This window comes from Mirounga angustirostris, unplaced genomic scaffold (genome assembly GCF_029215605.1).
Source record: "Mirounga angustirostris isolate CCGP_5_RB_7025 unplaced genomic scaffold, mMirAng1.0.hap1 SCAF_16, whole genome shotgun sequence".
In the NCBI taxonomy this organism is placed as follows: domain Eukaryota; kingdom Metazoa; phylum Chordata; class Mammalia; order Carnivora; family Phocidae; genus Mirounga; species Mirounga angustirostris.
This window is the reverse complement of record NW_026991724.1, coordinates 11,004,365-11,030,325: the sequence shown is the minus strand read 5'-3', so window position 1 is coordinate 11,030,325 and position 25,961 is coordinate 11,004,365. Positions and strand designations below refer to the sequence as shown.

At 38.4% G+C, this 25,961-nt stretch overlaps 1 protein-coding gene across 1 annotated transcript in view; it reads left to right on the top strand.

The window, feature by feature from the left end:
• The window catches only part of CNTNAP4 (contactin associated protein family member 4), a 258,405-nt gene that overhangs the window by 142,987 nt on the left and 89,457 nt on the right, over positions 1-25,961 (top strand). The window contains exons 5-8 of the mRNA XM_064580174.1: positions 16,012-16,215; positions 16,766-16,950; positions 17,748-17,891; positions 21,316-21,577. Coding sequence (XP_064436244.1) covers positions 16,012-16,215; positions 16,766-16,950; positions 17,748-17,891; positions 21,316-21,577 — 795 coding nt within the window. The remainder of the gene's footprint in view (positions 1-16,011; positions 16,216-16,765; positions 16,951-17,747; positions 17,892-21,315; positions 21,578-25,961) is intronic.

Below are 25,961 nucleotides of genomic sequence, written 5' to 3'. Positions count from 1 at the left end.
ATTATAGAACAGTGAGTTAGTTAATATGATCTACAATTATCAGATAAGCAGTCTGAGGTTTGGAGAGATTCCGTAATTTGCACAGCATCTGATGCCTAGCACGCAGAAGAATCTAGAAAAGAGTCCGGGACTGTTCAGTTCCTCTATATCACTCTTCCTCTAGTGAACCTTTATTTTTTAGCCATGAAAGGTTTTTTTCGCACATATTTTATCACTTTCTGATGTAAGTCAAGTTAGGCTCTGGTTCACTTTATTTGCAGGAAGGGAAGGCATGTCATGCAGGGGGCAGGCAACTTGTTGACATTGTCTAAACTGTGTCAGACAGACAAACTGTGGTGTACAGACTGCAGGTCTCCTTGCACTGGTTGGTGATGTTCCTGGCACCGCCCGCCCCCACCCCCTCGCCCCGGCCCAACCACCAATAAAGGTAACTGACCAGCCTTTTGTTCCTGCCAGGGCCTACAGAATAGTGATCACAGCATGAATATCAAGAGTAATAATAATAATAGCAATAATACTAATATTAATAATATTAATTTTTTAATATTTTATTTATTTGTCAGAGAGAGTGTGAACACAAGCAGGGGGAGCAGCAGGCAGAGGGAGAAGCAGGCTACCCACTGAGCAAGGAGCCCCATGTGGGACTTGGTCCCAGGACCTGGAATCATGACCTGATCCGAAGGCAGCCACTTAAACTTAACTGACTGAACCACCCAGGCATCCCCCAATAGTATTAATTTTTTACTGCTAGATATAGCAACGTTTTATTGAGTGCTTATTATATGTCTAGCATTATATTAATAGGTAGTTTATAATTTTTTAAAAGTCCAGGTAAATATTATAACTACTCCATTCTCCGACTTCGCAAATGAGGCAGCTAAAAGCTCAGGGAGGATGGCTTGCTCAAGCCATACTGATGGGAAGTGACTGAGCTGGGTTCACAGCCAGGTCTGCCCAACTCCAGAACTCAAGTGCGGGCTCAGGCTCTGTCCAGCTGTTAAATCCTAGAGATGAGCCATGGGCAGCTTACTTCTCACTGTCTGCCCACTTAATCTCTTGGCTTCAACAGTTTAGTTTAGCTGCTCCTATTATGTGTTAGCTCCTCCTTTGCAATGATCCATTTGAATAAAATCATCCTTTAAAAAAATATCCCACCCCAAACTGCAATTCTGGAACACAGAACCTGGACAGTCAGTCTTATTTGTCTTTGGATCATAGAGATTAGCAGAGCCCATGCCACACAATGGATAATTAGCAAAACAGATTTCAAATGCTTCATATTTATAGTTACATTCTCTACTTAGAGCATCCACCTTGCAAAATATTTATTTGTCGTAGTATAAAAATAGCTAACAGTTCTTGAGCACTTACTCTCTGTCAGGTATAGTTTTTATAGGCATTCTAACTTAATCCTAAAAATCACCCATCTAATAGAGTCTTAGAAATATTAAGCAATTTTCTCTGTCATACGCACTTAATACACATTCAGTCTAGGATGTAAATTCAACCTCAGTTGAACAAGACTATTGACCCTGTTTTTCCAAAACTAAAGCACCACTCATGATGTCCCCATGGACGTGACTGCTGAGGAACAAGTTCCTTTGAGTTCTCTCTGCCATGCACTCCATGGTTACTCAGATCTCCCTCCACTTTCCTTGATCTGCAGCCCTATGGGACAGTTTTTTTCCTGCGACTGCAGTTGCTGTCTCTTGCACATTGTCCACGCATTTAATCAGCCTCCTCTTCTCACTGACTGGCCGCTGAAGTAGCAGTACCGAGGGCCAACGAGATTTTAAATTCAAAATAAACACCCATGGGTAAAGGGTACGACTGGACTCTCTTGTATAATTTTGGATAAGAGAAAAACATATAAACAATGGAAAAGTATTCTCATAAATAACCTAAAATAACCTCAAGATGGGTTGGGTGTGAGTGCCTTAAGGGAGGGCCTTTGATCAAATGGACTTTAAATCTTGGGTTACACTTCTATTCTCCACCTTTTCATAAGTATCAGCCTTGCAGAATATGAATTTACTAAAGCATGATTCTATGTAACTATCATTTATTAAATAGTTATTATGCATCAGATATTTTGTTTCTAGGCATTTTCTGATTTAGTCCTAACAACACAGTGAAGTAGGGGCATGAATATTACCATTTTATGCAGGAGTCAGAGCAGAGGAAAGGAATTGTCTGCTAAATGAGCCCTGTGGCTTGCTCTGGGCTGCCGGGTACAGAAATAGGTGGGACCATCAGCTCGCCTTGTCCTCAGAAGGAAGAGCTGCAGGTGCTCTCAGCCCAAGAACACAGTGGCAAGATTTTGTCTGCAACTCCCCTGAGTAGCCCAAATCCAAGATCAGCTCGGATTTTCTTGAGATATGCAAGGCCATTCTGCTACAACCCCTATAAAAAGGAGAAGTGGTATTGGGGAGTGGTCAGGGTCTCTCTCCTGGGTCACGGTCACAGGATACCTGTCCATGCTGGCAGTTAAGTGAGCCTCTCGTGAAGGCCTGGAGGACTGTGTGCACCTGCCGGCCTGTGCGTCCACGTTGCTTGCACCGAGTTAATGGGACTCTTTTTTGGGCTTTGCCTGAGCCACTTACTCAAGGGTGGTGTATCCCCGGCTGCTTCAAGCCTCCTGACATGGGGGAAAGTGAGCCGTAGAGAAATCAAGAACGTTGGCCAGGATTACACAGACTGCCTGGGTTAGAGCTAAGATTTAAATTCGCATCCATTACTTTCGAAAGTCTGTGCTCTTGACAACTATATGAATCATACATGCATTCACCTTTTAAGTATTTATTTATTTATTTATTTATTTTAAAGATTTTATTTATTTATTTGAGAGAGAGAATGAGATAGAGCACATGAGAAGGGGGAGGGTCAGAGGGAGAAGCAGACTCCCCGCTGAGCAGGGAGCCCGATGTGGGACTCAATCCCGGGACTCCAGGATCACGACCTGAGCCGAAGGCAGTCGCTTAACCAGCTGAGCCACCCAGGTGCCCACCTTTTAAGTATTTACTGACACTTGCTGAAAGAGAACTCTATGAAGTATTGGGTATAGGGATAAATTTTAAATAATGTATATTTCTCAATAAATGGGAATTATTACTATATGTAATATTTTTTTGCATTCTAACCCTAGGTTTATTCAATACAGTCCTTTCATTCTACACAACAAAGCAAAATGCAGCATTATCTAAAATGCTACAAAGTTATAAAACTCAAAACAAAATTTATAGTACTTGTACAGTAAAAGCCAAAAAAGCAATGTACATGTTGCTAGCGTAACCTGCAAGACCACCATGTATGACCCTACAGAGCTGGCTCTCAACTTGCTTATTAATTTCACTGAGAGAAGGGAGATGTGGGGTGTAGGGGTGTGCGCATGAGTACATGTAAAAACAGAACCATTTACAGCAACTAACATGGGGTGTTTGATCCCAGAGGTCAGAAGAGGCAATGTCATAAAAATTATACAAACTCAACATGAAATGTTGTAGCATGAGTGTAGGATGTGAGGAATGAAGTGATTGATGAGTTGAAATTAGTATAAGAACATTTATAGCAAGAGGTTTGAAACTAAAATGCAGGTATTTTCACATGGGAGCCTGGGAGGCTAGTCCAAGTAGGAGAAGGAGCATACCCTAGTCAAGCACAGAGACAGAGACGAGACTGCTCGGAGGGTCGGTTTGTATTTGAGAATGGTCATTCGGGCTGAAAGGAAGGGCATACACATTGGAGGCAGCAGCTTGGTTAGGAGGCTTCTGATCTCACGTGTGCAGTGGTAGTGGAACCTCAAACCAGGGGACCAGCAATCAGGAGAGGGGTTCTCTTGACTCAAATCTGACTCAAATGTACCGAGGATGTTGAATTAAGAGAGCTTAATGATTGCATGGGAGAGTCCCTGAGTTACCAGATTGGAACAAGCATTTGGAAAGTGGTTCCGAGCTGGGAGGCCAGTGGAAAATGAATGAGCTCTGAAAGGGCACGGGGGAGATCATTAATTCCATTGTTGACTCCTTGAATGCAAGCCTGGGGAACACAGAAGGCTGGAACTCTAAATACTCTCAGTTGATGGTATATAATTGAAACCTGTATGAATATCGTTGTTACTAAATCATGACTTTCCACTTACTGCATTACTGTTAGGAATAAAAGTATAAAGTGCTGTGTTTGGACAACTACTCATGGCTTTGAAAAGGAGAGATGCATTTCTATCATAATTAAAGTGGGTCCTTTACGATGTTTTTCAGGTAGCCTGCATTTTTATGCCACCCCCCCCCCCCGGGGCCTCCTGCATGCGTTCACTGAAGTTATAGGTGCAACTGCTCCTATGAATATTGCAGGGACACACATAATTTTATTACCCTCTGTCCGGGTGAGTTAGGGCAGTAACTTGTTATGAAGGAACATCAAGTGAATGGAAAATCCATATCAAAGAGCATGTTCTACTTTTATGTCGGAAAATTTGGAAGTTGTTTCCTGAGTAATGAGAGAAGGAGAAGCTCAATTTTATGGGTTCAAAGAGAAAGTATAAATTTCAGATGTCTTGGTCATAGCAGCCGTGAACATGTTTATAGAGCTAGACAAGAGATGTGGGTAAGGAAATAACTTGCGGAAGAAGGAAAAAGAAGAGAAAATATTTGATGGTAAAGAAATACTATTCTATGAAATGTCCCAAAGGGAAGTAACCAGTGGTAAACGAAGGCAGAGAAAGGGGACAAGACTGAATGGCAGTGACTGTGTCTGAGGTGTCCTGAGGGAGTGGCTGTGAAGCCACAGGAGATCATGGTCTTTAATTGTGGATGAATCACTGCGACAGTTGCCCTTGGTGTAGATGCCAAGTTCCTCTTCTCTTGTTCTTGTGTAAACATCCTCATTTTGCAACCCGTGCCCTGCCTTTCCTCATCCTCAACAGAGTAAGAGCCTCCAGCTGTCCAGCCATCCTGAACCATTTTCATTTCTTCAACATGCCGTGATTTCATGATTTTTCTAGACCTGGGATCTTTGTGTAGTGCCTGGGGCAGTCAGGACACATGCAGTCTTCCTTCCTCTACTGAGAGAAGTCTTGCACTTGTCACCTTTTCTCGGCAGAGAAACCACTGCCTCTGACAACTTTGACACCTCACTTTTGGGTCAGAGGACACTTCCACCTGTTTCTGGAACAGCCGTTCCGCTCCTGGTGATCATACTAGGCACACATGATACTGTATGGTAGTCAGATGTTCCTTCTTAGGTAAGAGTCTTCTGGATAGGTGAATGAACAGAGGGGGGCAGGGTTGGTGAGCCTTGGGAGGGCTTTTCCCGCCAACCTGGCAGCATGTGCAGCCTGTGGAAGATCAGACGCAGAACACAGGGACAACTGAGAAGATCGGAAGAGAAGAGATCTATAGAAGCAGAGGAACTACATAGAATATAGAAACTATTGTGTTTATTTGCTTAAATCCAGACTGTTTAATAAGAGAAAGTTATGGATTCTATTTAACAAATGGAAGCAAGTCAACAATTACAAAGCTCATGTCAACTTAAAAAAATAAAAATATACATTTTATAATGTAAAAACTATTGAAAGCTGGAGCGACTTATATCAGTAGATTCCAGTTTGGAAAAAATTATTAATAGGAAATGCAAGAAAGTAGCCTGAGATGTGCCAAGTGCTGACACTGAGAACTGAATCATTGTCTTCTGTCTCTTCTCACCACATGTCCAGTTAGGGGGAGAAATGAAAATCAGTAAACTTTTTGGATTTACTCTAAAGAATAGTTAAAATTGAATTCAATGCATATTTATGAAGCCGCTCCCACATGTTAACTGCTAAATACTTGGTCAAGGTGAATTAAATACAGTCCCTGCACTCAGTAGCTGAGGAATCCTATTTTATGCCAAAGTTTAAAGAGAAGATAGATTCTGGTTGGCCTAAAATCAAGGAGGGTAAATCCTAATTCTTTGCAAAATTTATAGTCTTAAGATTCTAATCTTATGATAAGTGAGGTGGTAGTAAAATTAAAATAAGGTTAGCTATTATAATACCAGAAAAAAAGAAACTATGAAACATGCTGGGATTATGTCACAAGAACTCAGAGCCAACTGAGCAGGTTCTCACTGACCAAAAATGGAAATATGATAGCATCAGGAAGAATAGTAACTGCAGTTTTGCAACATATTAAATATGTTTAAGTGAATGGGTTCATGACAGTACTAAAAAATGAAAATCTAATTGGTTACCTATGAGAGATATGAAGGAACCAGCTCATTATTTTGAAAATTAATAAATGAAAGGAAACATCAAGAATTTATCTTATTTTTCCTGTGTGATCTGTACTTCAAGGTAACCAAATAGAAGACGAGGGAGAATTTCTCCTTAAAGGTTTTTCCAGGTAATAAATAGGGAATAATAGAATTAGCATATTCCCACTTTGCAATCCTAGATAAATTAATAGACCAAGTCAATGATTTAAAAAGTTCCCAAAAAGATGATTTGCTTGTCAGTACCAGTCCTAGCAGGGTCGTTTTTATTGGGCTACCTTGCTGTAGATGTCATTGCTGCATACAAAATATACATAAAAAAAACCCCCTTCCGGGCTCTGAAGTTCAAGTCAAAAACAGGATGGAAATTGACAAGATTTGATTCTTGAAAGAAGGAAAGCAAACTCTGGGAGATCCACCTTTAACTGACTTTTTTCCTAAAAACACATACAAGTTTGCAGATGTCATAATGCTCAAGCAGAAAGTAGCCAGATTTTACTGGGCTGAGTAGGCAGAGTTCAGAGTTCAAGGTTGCCAGAGTGGCTAGAAATTGAGGGTGGAATCCTGAAAAGGAGGGGGTGAGAGAGAGGGAGGGTCTCGTCTCAACTCCCGCATAGAAATTCCCTCTCAGTCCTTGGCTGATTCGGGAACCACACATGCCCAAGATGAGATACCAAGGAGCCCAGGCAAAAGCAGGATGGGAGAGGTCAGGTGCCAAAGACTTCAGCATCTACCTAGTGCCTGGAGTAACACCTTTGGGAAAAAATCAGTCTTGCCAATCTAGAGGGACTTATTAAACATCTTGGGCTTTTAAAAGCCAAAGGGCATTGCTTTAGGAGTAAAGACCAATCTGAGGACCAGTTGTTATGTCCTAGGGTGAAGGACAAAACCAAAATAGACCCGTCCCAACAAAACCTGGAACCAAGCTTTCACAGGGTCAGGTGATCTGTGGACCTCTCCTGTCTCCTTCGTGCCAACTCCACCCCACCCTCACCAGTCTCCATCCTCCCACCTCTCCTCACCTTCTCCCAGGCTCATAACCCCCCTTCCCCATACCTCCTCCTTCCCTCCTGATCCTAGACATTTACGAAGGTGGGCATCTACTCAGATTAAGTTTCATTTCCTCAAAGATGTGGTCCCCAATCAACAGCCTAATTTAGATCTCCCTGTTCAAAACTGCTGTACAACTCTGCCCTTTTCCTTCATGCTCCATTTAGAGTTTGTAAATATATCTGTCCATGAGAGATGAGTTGCTGGATGTCTTTCTTTTCCTTCAGATTGGGGGAATCCATGAGGACAGAATGCGTTCACTGTTGCAACACCAGCTCCTACTGTAGGACTCGGCACAGTGAACGTTCAGTAACCATTTGCTAAGTGGACAAACTAAGAAAAACATCCAGTTAGCCATGATAAAAACTGAAAAATGAATAAATGTATAAGAGCCACAGATGTATTACACTCCTGCAGTAGCAGTTGATTAAAGAACTGTGAGATGACCATAGGAGATTTCGAATGTTATTATTAAAATGATAATAATAGCATACAAAATATGTAATAAATGAGGCTTTTTGATACCTGCATTTGAAACCCACAGCTTTTTGTGAGGTATGAGAAATTGGAATTTTTCTCCATGTATTCCAAATAAGGAAATTGAGACTCAGCATTTAAGTGACTTCTGTGGCATTCATTACAAAAGTTACAAAAAAGTATTAGAAACAGAAATACAGCTTATGTCCTCCAATGACATACTCAGGTGTCCCTGATGTAGTAGACGTTACCCATTTCAAACCTATTGAAAAGGTTAATTTAGACTGGTATTTAAGTGGCAGTGATCTTGTTTGTCCCTATAACCTCCTGGAGTGTCATCACTGATCTTAATTCACTCTGTTTAAAAACCATGATAGTAAAGTCACCTTTTCTCTGTGGTTAGATGCAGCACTTGATCCTGTACCTTCTTCCTTTTTATTGTATTAATTTTGGTTGTTTTACACTTAGGAGTCCCTTAAATCATTCTGTGTTCCTTAATACTACTATGCAAAAATAGTACAACCCATTTCCTGTTGATTTCTCAAGTGCTTGCTCTCTCCTCGCCATCTCCTCAAAACCCAGTTCAGTAATGCAGATCTCAAGTGCCAAGACATCATGCTGTTGCTTTCATATTTCACCGTATAATGGCTTACGGTGACTCAATCTGATTTATGTTTCTTAGAAGTCAAAATTGGATCTCTGTTTGTTTAGAAATTCATAGGTAGTAGTTTTCAAATAAAGAAGCGGTGTGCTCAGTACTGCAGACTGACTTCTTGTTTAGCCCAGAAGAGTTTTGGTCCATTGTTCTTTCTCCACTTCGAGCACTTTTTTCCTCCATTTATATTTTTGGTGTGCTTCCTACGGAATGAATAAAAGGCTCACGTGTCTTTTTCAGGAACTCTTTCATGACCTTTAATAAAGTCAGTTTTCTATTGTTCAGGTATTTGTTTTCTAGCTCATGCATTTTCTATTCCAGTTTGTCTCTTTTACGTTTCTTAGCCAACTGACCTCATCAGTGATGTGATGATTCACAGTTGCATTCACAGAACCAATTTCTCCCCAAAACACCTTTCAGGGACAAGCCACTCCCACCTCCACAGTTTTCTGCAAGTATCACCTACAGTGTAAACATGTTTGTTTTCCATGGTACAATTCAATGTGCAATGAGGTTGTTCATTTTCAGGGAAAAGCCTTCTTTAACCTTCTTGTCCTTCTTGTCAGATCATTGTCATGCTGTCATCTGGTCAGGGTCACTCAGGAAACTGTTTTCCTGGGTGTGGCTCTCAGAGCTCCTAACTTGGTGGTTATCAGGCAGACCCCAGGATGTTCAGTGCTTATGGAAACACCGGAAGATTCTCGTCAGTTGATTCTAACATGGCTGACTGACCACAGAGCTCAGTTTAAGAAAGCAAACTGTCGTATGGGTTTTTCTTAGTCATCCACTTACGGAGAGGGGAGGGCATCGCTTTTTCAGATAGCAACCTCACATTTTGCAGTCTCAAACTTCTGGAGCAGGGGTAGGATGTGGGTGGGAAGGATACCAAGTCAAGTGGAAGATACTACAATGAGGAATGTGTTTATGTGAAATATGCAGAGGTGGAAGGACAGCTTGCTGCTCGCAGAGGTACATCTGCAATTTAGTTGACATCCTTCTCTGAGGCTGAGTGGATCAACTCCTCCTGCACCTGTTAGAAGTCATTCGGACCCAGCCCCCATGCAGAAAGCAAAGCTCCAAGCCCTGGCATGAAAAATCACATCTCGGGGATGTGCGTCTTTCCCATTAGAATGAAAGCTCCTTGACAAAAAAGTGTGCTTTGTATTTATGCATTGCCGTGTCTTCCACTGTTCACAGGGAGCTCGCCATAAATATGTGCTTAGAGAAAGGAGCACAGAATGCACATTTCAGCAATGCCACTTCTGACACAACTCCCTGAAAGAAATTTGAATATTTTGTATCGGAAAACTCTTCATTCCATGGGAGATTGTATTTCTGAATCATGCAAAGAAAGCAGTCTCTACCTCTTTCCTGGGGTCAGAGGGAGAACTGATATGAGCGTAGGGCTTACAGGCTTTGTGAGTCTCTTCTTTCCTTGATGCCTGCTGTAAAGGAGAAGGTTTGAGATGGAGGTATTCACTGAGGAGGATTCAGGTCACTGACAGTCGCCATGGTGAGTCAGCTCAGGCATTACCTACAGACAGAGAAAAAACCACAGAACCCACCGATGGCTCAGAATCATTCTTGCTGCATAACCTGGCCGTGACACTGATAATTGAGCACTTCTTGTGCTCTTCAGAAATTCATTATTTTTTAAAGAGTTTACTTTTTAAAACAAATACACCAAATGTATTTATTAAACTATTTTTGCTGTGCCTCTTTCCCTGCTCAATGTTGTAGCAGTAAATAATAGCATTAGCATTAGTAGTAGTTAATGTTTATTGAGTTGTAGTTATGTGCCAGCAAGGCTTCCAAAAATTATGCAGATATACATTCCTACAACAATCCTGTGAAGAATATACTAATATTATTCCCATGTTGCAGAGAGGAAGTGGGCAAAGGGTTAACTACCTTGTGTCATAGAGGGAGCAGTGCCCTGTCACCTGTAACTATGTTACCTTATATGACGTAGGCACTTACAGGTGTGATTAAATTAAGGCTCCTGAGTTAGGGAGAGTAGCCTGGATTATCCCGGTGGGCCCAGTGTAATCACAAGGGTCTTTATAAGAGGGAGGTGAGAGGATCAGTCTGAGAAGGAGAGCAGAAACAAGGTGGGGGAGTTGTGGATGCTATGCTACTAGTCTCGTATGTGAAGAAAGGAGTCATGAACCAAGGAATGTGGATGGCCTCTAGAAGGTAGGAAAGGGGAAGAAAGGGATTATCTTTCCGAGACTTCAGAAGGAAAGCAGCTCCTGCCAGCACCTTGATTTTAGAATTCCAAAACTAGAAGATAATAAATTTGTGTTGTTTCACGTGAGCAAGTTTGTGGTCATTTGTTACATCAATAATAGGAAATTCATACACTTGCCCAAGGTAGAGTGAAGATGCAAACCCACACAGACTAGTTGGCTTAACCCCTAGGCTACACTATAATAAAAAACTATTAAAAATGGTTCCAAAGGGGCACCTGAGTGGCTCAGTCAGTTGAGCGTCTGTCTTCGGCTCAGGTCATGATCCTAGGGTCTTGATATCGAGCCCCGTGTCAGGCTCCCTGCTCAGCGGGGAGTCTGCTTCTCCCTCTGCCCCTACCCCTGCTCATGCTGTCTCTCTCTCAAATAAATAAATAAAATCTTTAAAAAAATGGTTCAGAAGGGGACTAGCTGGAGGGGGATAAATGTGTCAGAACAATTTGCGACTTGTGACTAGAAAATTAGAGTTTATATCCTCCCTATGGTGAACAGGGTATGACAGGGCCACATTATTAATATCTACAGTAATTCAGTCATTAAAAAAAAAAGACTGATGGGGCGCCTGGGTGGCTCAGTCGTTAAGCGTCTGCCTTCGGCTCAGGTCATGATCCCAGGGTCCTGGGATCGAGCCCCGCATCAGGCTCCCTGCTCAGTGGGAAGCCCGTTTCTCCCTCTCCCGCTCCCCCCACTTGTGTTCCCTCTCTCGCTGTGTCTCTCTCTGTCAAATAAATAAATAAAATCTTAAAAAAAAAAAAGACTGATGAATCACAGACCTGTACCCCTGAAACAAATAATACATTGTATGTTAATAATAAAAAAAATATAACCTCAGTTATAAGCCTACTAATGAACAGATTTACCATTAGTACATAATTCTTTCAGTCAAGTAACATGTCTCTTCCTACATCTTTGGACTATAGGTCTTTTACTGTTACAAATTTTGTTAACTTCTGAATTTTCTGATACCTCTACTTTTCCTATTTATACATTTCACCTGTGTACAAAAGATTCTTCTTCTGAAAGTGACAAAAGATGGGCATAAGTGTGATTCTGTTATTTGAAACAAGAATATTACTTTGGATGCTTCTTTTAGGATTTCTAAACAAATAAATATTGAGTTAAATTGCTTTCCTTAATGGCCTACTCTCATCAAATCTTTCATAAGTTAGTTTCAATGTAAAGAAATACTGTTATGAATCATCTGAACTTTTCTTTTGTGAGAATGTATTTGCATTGGTAGTGTCCTTTGTGGAATAGTGAAAATAAATTTGCCTTGAATGTTACTGGTGATGGCTGATACTTTCCCAGGGACACCTCGGTGGCTCATTCGGTTAAGCATCTGCCTTTGGCTCAGGACATGATCCCAGGGTTCTGGGATCGAGCCCTGCTTTGGGCTCTCTGCTCAACCGGGAGCCTGCTTCTCCCTCTCCCTTGCCTGCTGCTCTGCCTACGTGTGATCTCTCTCTCTCTCTCCCTGTCAAATAAATAAATAGAATCTTTAAAAAAAAATGTTGCTTCCCCAGTCAATGATGTGAAGCCCAAGTTGTACTTTTTAAGTTAGTAATGTTGAAAGTAGTTAAAAAAAAAAAAAGAAGAAGAAGAAGATAGCAGGAAGGGAAGAATGAAGGGGCGGAAATTGGAGGGGGAGACGAACCATGAGAGACTATGGGCTCTGAGAAACAAACTGAGGGTCCTAGAGGGGAGGGGGTTTGGGGGAGGGGTTAGCCTGGTGATGGGAATTAGAGAGGGCACGTTCTGCGTGGAGCACTGGGTGTTATACGCAAACAATGAATCATGGAACACTACATCAAAAACTAATGATGTAATGTATGGTGATTAACATAACAATAAAAAAATGTTGAAAAAGAAAGTAGAATTTTCAAAAGCAAAAAAAAATGATTTAAATTCAAATACAGAATAAACACATATGAAAGATGTATTTGATTAATTAAAAAAGGAGTCAAAAGGATGGTAAAGCTAGTTGGAAGAAGATTCAAGAGACTGAGTGTAGATAGGAATCCAAGAAAGAATGTTGGATTACTTTTACTAAGTTGGGTACATAAATAGTTAATGTCCAACAGGGCAATAAAACCATAACTGTAGAGCCATTTGTATTTCTGCTGGGAAAAGAAATCTACAAATTAACATGTAACTTAACAAAGTCTATCCTAATCTGTAATAAGTAGTAAAATCAGACATTTATTAATTCACCTAGAATTAAATAATCTTTAGGTGAGTCTGTGAAGAAATGGTCCTATCTGACATTGAAAGAATGTGAAGTTACTCCTCTGGATTATATCTAGTTTTTCCAATTTTTCTTAACAGTGGGTAAGACAATTTTCAAGAGAAACTACAAACCTCTCCTCCCACCAGCATCCTTGGAGAGCTAGATCCTGATAATGAATTCAAATTCATTTTCTCTCTGTTTACCTCTCTCTCTGTGTCTGTCTCTCTCAAGACTACTTTTATATAATTCCAGATTTTTATATCATTAACTGTATGTGCCAAACACAGTGTTTTGTGATTATTGTTGAAAATTGTATGCTTTTTATATATCAGATCTGTTGTGTAGATAGCTTTTTATAACAGTGACTTATATTAGACTCATTATAAGTGAGTCTTTTATTTAAAGTAATACTGTTAGGAATCATCCTGAATTTTTTTTTAAAGATTTTATTTATTTATTTATTTGAGAGAGAGAGCACATGAGAAGGGGGAGGGTCAGAGGGAGAGGCAGACTCCCCGCTGAGCAGGGAGCCCGATGCGGGACTTGATCCTGGGACTCCAGGATCGTGACCTAAGCCGAAGGCAGTCGCTTAACCAACTGAGCCACCCAGGTGCCCCTGAATTTTTTTTTAATGAAAATTCTTGTACATATGTTGTACGTATATAAGTTAAAGTTTTCCTATGCTGACATTATACTCACATTCTGAATTATATAGCTTTTTTCTCTGAAGCTATTGTTCACACACATGTGAAATCTGTTTATTCTTCTAATTAAACTACTTTCTCACTTTCAGACCCATTTTCAAGGCAAGCCCTGCTCACTCTTCTTCCTCTTCTGAGAGTTGAATTACTGACTGTCACCATATTTCTCAGCAACCCTCAGAACTTCCTTTCCTGACAGTGAAGGAGAGAAAGTGTTGGGAGAATGCTGAGGTTTTGGAGAATTAAATGTCCTCAGAGTAATTCTAAAAGTTTATGGGGACACATATAGGACTTGAAGACCACGGGGAGTAGGAAGGTCAGTGGTGAGGTTTCCCCAACTACCTTAACTAAAGAGACCTAGTCTTCTGTTAGGCTTGATCAGTCCGTCATGGTTGTTCACTGGTTAAGCCATGTCCCATCTTCATGGCATGTCAGCTCTATGAGGGCAGGGGCCATGCTGGTGTTGATCACTCTCTTAATCTCAGCATCCATCCCAGGGTCTCAAAAACAATGCGCTAAATACATACTTATTGAACGAATGTCTCACATTACTGAAGTATTATCTATGGAGTAAGGAGATAATAGGTAAGAGTGAAAGAAAGTGGCAAGTGTCTTCAGTTTAAGAGACGGGGCAGTACACCATTGTTTCAAGCATCAGTCGTTCACTTTCCTGTTTTTACTGATGGAAATATTGTAGGCACAAAAGCTTTGGGTGCCATGAAGGATGAATATGACCATTATAATATGATATAATAGCGAAGAGAAAAAAAGAAATAGGCTGAAGTCACACAGGTTGAACCTTTACTGGAAAAAAAATTGTCTTGGTAGCTAATCCCCAAAATAGACTTTATCTAAAATAAAATCATTATTATGATGGTTGCCTTTAAGCAATACATTAACTCAGAGATAACTGCATGGCTCTAAATGTGTCAGCAATTAAAGTCTGTCTTATTGGAATTTTTCTTAATTTATTGTAATCTAATAATCATAGAACACATTATTTGTATATGACACAGTTATGTTTTTACCGTGCACATTCATTCAGCTATATAACAAGGAATAATTGTTCAGTTAACATTATTCTTTCTACAGAATGCAATGTTTATTCATGTGCATTTGGTGAATGAATTCTTTATAAGCACATTAACAAGATGTGGAAAAATCAAACCTCTGAATTTTCAAAGGATAACTGCATAAAATAGTTGAAAAAAATTTCAGGGGGTGGTGAGTTATAAATGGTTCACATTAAATATGATGGATAATCTGAATGAAATGTATATTTGGGCATACAAGTAGCTGTAATAATTTTGTCAAATGAAACAAAATGAGTAAACTTTAATGTCATTTCATTGACTGGGAAGAGTTAGCTAACCAGTTGAAAAATAGCTTCATTGGGTTTCCCTAACCTTGTCATTTATTACATAAATGTACACTCAAGGTAATTGCCTTAAAAAAAATCTTTGACTTACGAAATGTAGAAAACACTGCTAGGCTTTCTGAGGATTATCAGTTCTATTTTGTGTCTGTTGTTCAGGGTGCAACTGCTTTTGACAGATGAGCTGTTACGTTACTGGTATAACATGCCATCTTTTTTTCAGATGAACTGAATAAAAGTGATCTTGACAATGAGTAGATAAGACACTGTCAGAAAGCTGAAAAAACATGTCAATGTCACAGTTTTGACACAAATGCAGCAGAACAGCCCTTATAATATCATTGAGTGAATGACTTTCCAAAGATGTCCTCTAGAAGACAGAATACAGCATTGCTCTTAAGTACTATTACTTAGCCACAAAAATCATAAAACGAAACACAAAGTTCAGCTTAATATATACTTGAGGTGGCATTTGATGAGTCTGATGTATGTGTGTGTATTTGTATGTAGATCTCATATCTACAGCACGTATGAGAGAATTTTGAGACATCAAAACTATTTTTTCAGGAGCCAAAAAGCATTTAACTTCAACACTTCAGGAACATCATTAAAAATACTGATTGTGAAATAAGCAAAGTGATTTTATGGGTATTGATCATAATCTTTTTCCTGATTTTCTTTTGTTTATTGAATGAAAAGAATAGCTTTCAATAATATGAGAAAATTAGGAATACAATTTAAGATGTATTTCTAGATCACGATTTTGTAAATAGGTTAGTAAAGATGAAAATGGAATCAATCCCAGGCATCAAGAGAGAATTAGACATTGGAACTTTTATTTTCCTTTATGACTGGCTTGGAACTGAACTGTGCACGTGTGTGTTTATGCACAATGCACAATGCTTTATATATATCATATGTATATGATATATATACATACATACATACATACACACACACGCATTTAAAATGCTTTAATAAAAAGCATATGTATCCTTTAGAATGACTTTCAATGTCTTTGTCTCTAGGATCAGAGGTGGTTGATCTTGATGGAAAAAGTTCCCTTCTCTACAGATTTGATCAAAACTCCCTGAGCCCAGTAAAGGATATTATTTCTTTGAAATTTAAAACTATGCAGAGTGATGGAATTCTGCTCCACCGGGAAGGGCAAAATGGAGATCACATCACACTGGAATTAAGAAGAGGAAGACTCTTTTTACTTATTAATTCAGGTAAAATTATTTGGTGAAGTACTTGAAAATCTGGCCATTTGGATATCACTTCAGTCACTTTATATTTTTATAGCTTCTCTTTTAATAGTTAAGGTGCCTTATTTCCATATTCAAGGGCTTATATGTACACCAATATTGCACTTTCATGTACAGATGGTTCATATTTTGCAAATTGTACAAGACCCTCATTTGATATTTTTTACAAAGTGCCAGGAGAACTACATAGCTGTTTTCAAACATCATGAAGAAAGTCATTGAAAATATTGAGGTAGTAAAAATAATGAGGTTGTAGCAAAGATAAAATTTACATTGCAAATGAGCATGTGATGGGAACTACTAATAAAAAGAATTAACAGTGGAAGAAATTACAACAAGGTTGAGAGGATATTATATTCAAACTTCAGGTAGATCCATACTAGTGTTTTGGATGGAATGCAAGGAAGGAGATTGCAATTATTATGAGTTATGAGAGATGCTGGTCCACAAGGGGGAATTTTTTTTTTTTTTTAGACTGGGAATAATGGTGCCGTTATTTTTTTTCTCTTCTCAGGTGAAGCCAAACTGCCCTCCACTCACACGCTCATCAATCTCACCCTGGGCAGCCTGCTGGACGATCAGCACTGGCACTCCGTGCTCATCCAGCGCGTGGGCAAACAAGTCAACTTTACAGTGGATGAGCACAGGCACCGTTTCCACGCCCAGGGAGAATTCAGTTACCTGGACCTTGATTATGAGGTGTGACCGTTATGTTTCAATTAGTACGGATTTTTATGATGTGTATGTTGCGTAGCCATGCAAAAGAAAATATATTGTAGGGAGCACCCCTCGCCTCTTTCAGAGTAATTCCGAGTCCCGGCGAAGTGTTTCCCAAGGTGACCTAATGCACAATAGCAGATTTGGGCAGATACTACTGATGCTTCATCTTTCTGACAATATGTTAACCTACTCTTACAGAGAGAGATTTTCTTTATTACCTGAAATGTATAGTCACAGATTATCACATAGGAAATGTCCAGGAGATTGTATTACCAGAAGTGGATATAGAATGTGTTGCGTGGGTTTTTTTTTGTGTGTGCTGTAGGGCATCCTTGAGCAGTGTAGATTTATGGAGAGGTTGTAGTAATGAATAGATTATCAATTGATTCAAATGCACAAATAACCAATATGTGCCGGAAATGTAGATAAAACATAATGCCATTATAACCAGTTATGTTATTAACCAGAGGCTTACCATGGATATAAAGCTGCATTTTTATTCATCAACCAATAAACATCAAATCCAGATGTGATTAGTAACTTGTAAGAATAATCAAGCTCTCGTGCAAATGAAAACTGAATGCATGTAAATTTGTTTTCAAATCTGCATTTTAATTTTTAAAAATATCCATATGAAATTAGCAATATGGCAGTGTAGAGTGATGAAAAATTGATTTATCTGTGATGATTAAAGCTATAGTGGCTAATTATAATTATTTAAGCAGATTATCAGAAAATCACTAAACAATATTATTGATGCCATTTTTCTTTCTAAGATCAGCTTTGGAGGGATTCCAGCACCTGGAAAATCAGTGTCATTCCCCCGTAAGAATTTTCATGGGTGTCTAGAAAACCTTTATTATAATGGAGTAGATGTCATTGATCTGGCCAAGCGACAAAAACCAGAGATCATCACTATGGTAAGAGAATCTTCATGTAAATGAATGAGTGAAACTATGTTACTTTTCCACGCAAAAAAACCTTCTCCATTTTGGATTCCCACATGATACGATGTTTTAGAAATTGCTCTTTTAAAAATTTTCTCTGCTAGGCAATATGCATGGAAAGGATTAATCCTATCTAAAGGAATTATAATGCACAGGGCATGATTATTTTATTTTTATATAAAGTAAAGCATTTTTTTTTTTTTTTTACAGTTGATAATTTAATTCTGTGATGTTATTACTCCAGGGGGCTAATTTCTTTGCTGTGTAACTTCCTTAATAAGATATTCCCTGACAAACTCCCTAAATAAGCATGCCAAGTTCCTGGAATCAGATAACATCCATGTATATTAGAGAGGCATTTGAAAACTGTATTTTGCCATGGTCATTCATAACAAATAAGAGAAACGAATAGGCTGTTACAACACTGCATCTGCCAGTCTGTCCCAGTAGCAGTGTTGGTCAGCCTGCATTATATTCGAATTCTGTGGAAATGCAACAGATTTTAAATATGACTGTACTGGTCAGGGTTCAGTCAGGGAAGCAGCACCACTATGAGTCTTATGAACAAGGGATCTATTTTAGGACTTGGATCTTAACAGAGGACCTGGAATGTGGAGGCCAGCTGTCAGGAAGAAGAGATAGAGCATAGTGGAGGAGAGCCAGGACAAACTGGAACAAACCAGCTCCTCTGTGATCATCCTTCAAAACGCTTTGGAAGAAAATGGCTGGCATTTCACTTTTGACTCAAATATCACAGAAGCTCCGTTTTGGGCTCACTTTTCACCAGAACCAGCCATGGAAGGGGGTTCTGGGAAACATGGTTTCCAGTTTAACCAGCTTCATGATAGATAAGCAGACACACAGATCCATTTCAATACATTTCTTTAACTGTTCAAAATTCAGGATATATCCGTTTAAGCTCGTGCTATGTCAGCCAATTCCAAAGCGTATCATGGGAAGATTTGTTGTTTACAAAAGATTTTATTCCTGATTCTCTGTGTGAATTGGTAGTATTTGTAGGAATATACCATCCAGAAAGATTTTTAGTTATTTTTTTTTATAAAAGGGAAGATGATTTAAAAGGAAAAAAAAACCCAAAAAACTGTAGATAGATGTGTTTCATGGGCAAACGAGTTTCCAGAAACCGCTCATGTGGCTAACACCCACTTTTCAATGGCAAGAGGATTTGCTGCTTGCAAGGTAGCAGGCAGCCGTCCAAATGAAGCATCAGACCAAACTGCAGCTGGTAAAATGTTTCCAGTTTTACGAGGTTTGTTAGTTTCTAATTGCCTTTACATTTTGGGTCAGTGTAGTTTATTTTCCCGCTTTTGTTATTTCATTCACTGGGACAAGATATTTGTCCACAATGAAAGCTAATTCACTTTTAACAGAACCACAGTATAACCAAATATTTTTGTTTAACCAAGACCAAATGGTTTAATTCCAAAATGTATCCTTCTAAATAAAGTCAATTTCACTGACTTTTCAAATCTGTATTTGGAGAACATGTTAAAGATTACTTTCAGGAAAAATAAATATGTTTTATATTAATTTCTGAAGACTGTTAAGGAATGTGCTTAATTATTTCTAAATAATTTAGACCTTAAAGTTTTTTGAAATCCTTAACTATCTATTTTACTCTAGTAGGAGAATAATTTATATATCTATAGTATTTTAATGCAAATTTATGCAATTCTAAGGTATCTTGAAGATCTTATAATAGATTTTATAATAAATAAATTTTATAATAAACCATTAGATGAGAAATAATACATGTTAATCTGATGATACAAGCCTAATGATAAGAAATGATAAGAAAAAGCCAAAAATGTTTTAAAATAAATGTTTTAAAAATAAAGGAAGGTTGGGGCACCTGGCTGGCTCATTCAGTAGATCATGCGACTCTTGATCTTAAGGTTTTGAGTTCAAGCCCCACATTGGGTGTAGAGATTACTTAAAAATAAAATCTTTTAAAAAAATAAAGGAATGTGAGTAGTACATTATACATTGTAGTGTCCAGTGTAAAACATAAAAGGAAAAATGTGGGCGCCTGGGTGGCTCAGTCAGTTAAGCATCTGACTCTTGGTTTCACATCAGGTCATGATCTCAGGGTCCTGGGATCGAGCCCCGCATCGGGCTCCCTGCTCAGCAGGGAGTCTGCTTCTCTCCCTCTCCCTCTGCTGCTCCCCCGGCTTGTGCTCACTTTCTCTCTCTCTCTCCACAATAAATAAATAAATATTTAAAAAAAAAAAAAGGAAAAATGTGCTAAGGATATAAACAGACCATTCTGAGGAAAGCTAGTCCAAAAGAGCCACGAACTCATGAAAAATGCTCAGATTCACTGTTGGTCAGGTAAATGCAAGATAAATAAAAATGATATATCACGTTGGCATTTTGTCATTGAACTTGTGCAGATTTAAAAGATCCTATAATACCTATTCCTGCCAAGGATGTGGGGACAAGGATATCCTTATATATTACCAGTAGAAATGTGGAGTATTTTAACTTCTTTTTGGAAAAGAAGCTGGAAATATTTATTAAAACATATTGGTATATATAGTTTTGCACTTAGAACCCTCTTCTGTAGAACTGAAAATACACATAGGAGCATGCAGAGTTATTTATTATAGCATTTCTGGGAGAGGTAAAACCTGGAAACAAGCACATTAACAGGAAAACAATTGAGTAAAAGTTGGACTATTCACATAATAGAGTATTATGCAATCAACAAAAAGAAGGAATTAGGCTTATGCCAGGCAGATTTCCGTAAGGTATTTTTTAGTTCTAAAACATAGCTCCTATTTTTGTAAAATAAATAATGCCTAGTGTGTAGGTATATTGTCAACATATATCTAAGTATGTGCTTATGTACATATAGCTGAACATAAAACTGAAACTATATATATATATTATATATATAAATAAGAGTTCCAATGGGAAAAGAGAAAAATATGAAAAAAAATACAGAAGGATAAACAGTAGCTCATTAATATTGGGTATGTTATGGGGTGGATTAGAACCAAAGGCATCAAAGGATGCAGGAGAAAAGGATTTCACCCAGAGCCCAGGGAGTGGAAAGCCAAGAAAAGACAAAAACAAAGAATTCGCTTAAATAAATTTTTATTGACTTCAATGGCATTGAGTTAGATGCCCTTTATAGAAGTTGAGAGCTGGGGGAAAACAAGATTTCACCAAGAACCTAGGGAAAGATTTTACTATCACAAGATTTGAAGAGCCTTTAAGATATATGGCAAGGATTTGATTTTTCATGTTGATAGCAATTTGTTGTTGTTTTAAACCAAGGATAATAGAAAAACGGCCTTTGTGAATACTTCCATTTCTATTACTAAAATGATGTGAGCCATTCTTAAAGCTTTTTCTTTTGCTTTCTTCTCAGGGAAATGTGTCGTTTTCCTGTTCACAATCACAGTCTGTGCCTGTGACTTTTCTCAGCCCTAGGAGTTACTTAGCCCTGCCAGGCTTTTCCGGGGAGGACGAGCTTTTGGCCACGTTTCAATTTCGAACCTGGAACAAGGCAGGACTTCTGCTATTCAGCGAACTTCAGCTGGTTTCAGGGGGTCTCCTCCTCTTTCTTAATGATGGAAAACTTAAGCTGAATCTCTTCCAGCCAGGAAAATTACCCAGTGACATCACAGCAGGTAATAAGTGTGTTCCTGCAGGCAAAGCAGCATATGGGTTTGAAAGATTTCATTATCTCTCAGTCCCTTTTCCGTAAAATTTTATGCATAACCAAAAAATTAGTATTTGTTTAATAAATGAATACTTGAGTTAATAAGATTATCAGTGTTCTGCCTTACAGGACCTTGATTCCAATTTCCTTTTAAATATGGCTTCGACACTAGCAGTTCTTATTAACCAAATGATAGTTATGAGGGAATAGAAATGTCCTTTCATGACCTTCTTGCCCACTCCAGATAAGTGACCATATCCTGAGGAAATGTGTTTTGGGGAAAAATGCGAAAGACTTTGAAATGGATCCAAAAGTTTACTGGGCATCTTCAGGGGAAGACTAGGCTCTGTCTAACACAGCCATTAGCCTTATCTGGTCCATGAGAGAAAAGGAGAGGTGTTTCTTGGATCTCTATCTCTATTTCTATATTCGTGTGTGATGTAAAACTGAAACGATTAGTCAAAATATCTTCACTTGCTGATGTATTTTGTACAGAGTTGGATATATTTGGGGAGGATGAAAAGATTCATGCCAAGTTCTTCATTTGGGCACCAAATGGGATTCTCTCCACTTCTAGGCAATACGGTATCATAATGATGTGAAGTACTATAATTAAGGAGACTATATGAGTATCTAGAAAATTAATGTCTAATTTAGGTCAGTGCTTTGGGTGAAGGATATTTTTGTCTCTTCATTAAAATTATATAGTTCTTGACAAGGGATCTCCATCACATTTTCACATATGTGGAATAACACCCAAGCCAAGCAACTAGAGGTCACATTGGGGTAAATGGCTACATCAGTTTAATAAATGATCTTTAAAAAAAATTAAAGATGCTGTTGTACTACTCCTCTATATTAACTATCACCAAATTAATAGAATATGACTGAGAGAGGAAAAATCAGTTAGATCACAGTCAGAAACTAAATATAGGAAGAACAAGTATACAGATGGATGCACAAATGCATAGTCTTTATGTATCTTTTTTGTTGTTCAATATATCACTGCAGCTTAAATGTGGGAGCTGAAAGTTCAATATTAATTATAATTTTTAATAGCCACTATGTTGTGACTTTTTAATGTAATTCTCAAAATGTGGTAGATTTGCAGGTTTGACAAAAGGAAATAAATTAATCAGTGCCATATGAATAATTAACAGGCTCCCTAAAATGAGGGCCTAAAAATGTAAGCTTGTCATTAATGTGTCATTTACTGTGATTTATTTGACATCCTAAGGAGTGGTTATATTCATAGCCTTCTTTCAACATCTTAAAGAAACTGCTTCAGTATGTTACTATAGTGAGCCCCATGAAGCTAGTCCATTTCTAAACACATTACAGGCATTAATATTTATTAAATTACTAGGCAGAAGTCTATGTAGAATACTCCGAATGATTTAAAAATCTCTAAATTAATGTTTAAATTTGTATGTAATGTAATCCATTATAGCATCAGAGGACTCAGTATGATTGTTTCCATAGCTAATAACAAGGAACCTTGACTATGGATGAATGCCAAGATAGGAAAAATCATTAAACTTCAGATTATGCAAGTAGGCCTTGACTTACCAACTCCCCCACTCCCATTTTTCCAGTTTCTTGAAAAATATTAATTTTGGCCAGTTTCAGTGAGGCAAGCACCTTTTGCACTTGAAAATGGAGTACATAAATGGTAGTTGGGTGAGTGGTTCATTGGTTTTCTCATGGGGAAGGCTTTCACATGTACAGTGTTCAAGAATTAAGTCCTTTGTCAGAATGTATTATAATGACTCTTTAAAGGGAATCAGATACTTATTCATGGATTTGTATCATATTATGTTAAAGCTTTCCATCCTGTAAGGGTGGCTCAATTTTTCTTAGCTACTGAAGATACAAATTACTAATCTTGTATGTTTTAAAGAATCAAAATTTTTCTGTCTTTTGCAGTAGAATAACAATTAAATTGTGTTGAGAAAGAACCGAATTATTCAAATCTTTGAATTAGCAGGATAAATTTTTAATGTGCTATACAGTTTGGCAAATTGTCACTTGAAATTCTTTGAAAATACTGTCAGCCTGTATCATTTTTGAAATATTAAAGATACTAGTCTAAATTATAAAAGGTATTGCAGTATTACAAAACCCCTCATGACACAAAATATTTCCAGTCTTTGTCGCTTTTATAGATGTCAAAGCAACAATTGTTCAGATGGCATCAAGGACCCAATGAACAGTGTGGTTATATTTTCTTATTTAAAGCAAACTCATTATTGCAGGATTTGAGATTTCTGCTATGATTTAGTGTTTTTGCTGCTGCTTTTGCCTGAAGGTGAAAATCAGGCCTATAAAGCAGCTTCTTGCCGTCGTGAGCAGGCCCTGGTGATGCGGGCTTGCAGCGTAAGAGATGTTTCTGACATTTTTAATTTACTAGACCTTCATGATTCTTGTGGCCCTACCAGAGGAGCAGCCCTCTTGATTTGCCTAACCCAGAAGAAGCCTTGTTTTATTCCACCTTCTTCCCTTTCATTTTTAAAATATTCCTACTTTCAGATTGTTAACCTGTCACTCCCCAAAACTCCCTCTTTTTCCTAAAGTGATTGGCACCAGTGATCTCCATATTTTCATCTTGACAAGCGCTATCTGATGGCCTGGAACTTTACTTCTGGTTAGTGAATATAGTTAATGGATATAGGAATTTCTGACACTGTTTCAGAGCTCTTAAAGATATTTAAAAATGGGAAAAACCCTTCAGTTGCTCCTTGAGCAATAGCCTATGTATAAGCACCTTTTGCACAGAACCTACCCCATACAGCAGGCTTTTTTTCTTTCTACATCTTATCTCATGGATGCCTATTATAGTCTTATGAGAAGAGTGATGGTGGCTAAGCTGTCACAGTTTCTTTGTAGCAACTTAGGGTTGGTACCAGAAGATTGTATACGAGGAGCAGATGTAAATCATTTTCCTCCTTCTGTATTTTGTGTGTTTATGTGGTTGGACCTGAGAATGTGAGAAAAAGAGAGAGAGGGAGAGACAGATAGAGAAAGAGAGAGAAAGAAGGAGGAGGAGGGCAAGAGGATGGGAGAAGAGAAGAGAGGGAGAGGGAGAGAGTTCTGGTAAACAGTTAACTGTTCTCCCCTACTACCTATAATTGCAAACACTTCTATTTATTTTTCTATTCTTTCATAATTCCATTTAGAGTTGTCAGTGCTCTCCATCCAAAGTCCACAGTGAACATACCTGTAATCAAACAAGTTGTGGGTTTATTGCTTATTGCAGCAAGTATGACACACACCCTGGGGAGCCATGGGCGTGTCTTCATATAAAGGTGTTAATTTGGGTTGTTAGCTTATTTGGGGGAAGGTTTCAAGGAAGTGGAGAACTCCTCTGGGTTAAATGTTGCTAGGAAGTGAGGGTAATTGTGTGATGAGGTATCTTTGTAAATCTTATCTAGGATGGAGGAATGAAATAAGGCCAAAGCTGTGATTGGTATAAAAAAAATAAAATAGGTTGTCATTCATATTATCCAGAAGAGGAAGTTTGGTATTTTTGTGGTTTTCACAATAGCCTTGATATTGTCTGGGCTTACACAAGATTATGAAGTAGTCTTGACTTTTTTTTTTTTTTTTTGGTCCAATTTCATTGTAGTTTCCTTGACTAATATTGGTGTTCTATGAGATTGTGTTCAGTGGGAGAACACCAAGGCCTAGCCCTGAGTGCCCGCCAACTTCTCATACCACCGAGGCCTCCTCAGAGTGCCAGGCCACTTCCTAGCAGTTTGGGGGCTGCTTTTTGGTTTCTCTTGTAATTACTTACAAAAGCAAAAAAATAAAGGCACCACCTGTCCTGCAGGCAGAGAACAGCATGGGTTTTGAAATCAGCTTACCAGCTGGACATTACCTTGGATAATTTGTTGTTCTTATTTGAGCATTTTCCCCATATTTAAAATGAGCATAATACTAGCAGTGTTGAAGAGTAAATACACAATGCATGTAAAGCACACAATACCTGTTATGAAATCCATAAAAACTGTTGTTATTATTTTTTTTATTATACCAATAACATGCCCCTCCCCCAGACTCAAAACTTATGAGTGGTGGGAGCAGTCCTCAAATTAGCATTTACTTACCTGTTAACATGAACAAGAAAAAGTACAAATTCTGTGATTCTTCTCCTTCCCTTCTTTTACAGTGGTGTGGTCTTTTAAGGGGCTCCCTCTCATCAGACCTAAAAGCGGGAAAGAGTTGTATACTTTAAAAAAAAAATAGAACCTAATTTTAAAATTATCCTTTTATTATGTCAAGTTAAGAGAAAGAAATTAATTGGACTTTTCATTGTTTAATTTACATAATAAATCCCACTGATGGGTAACAAG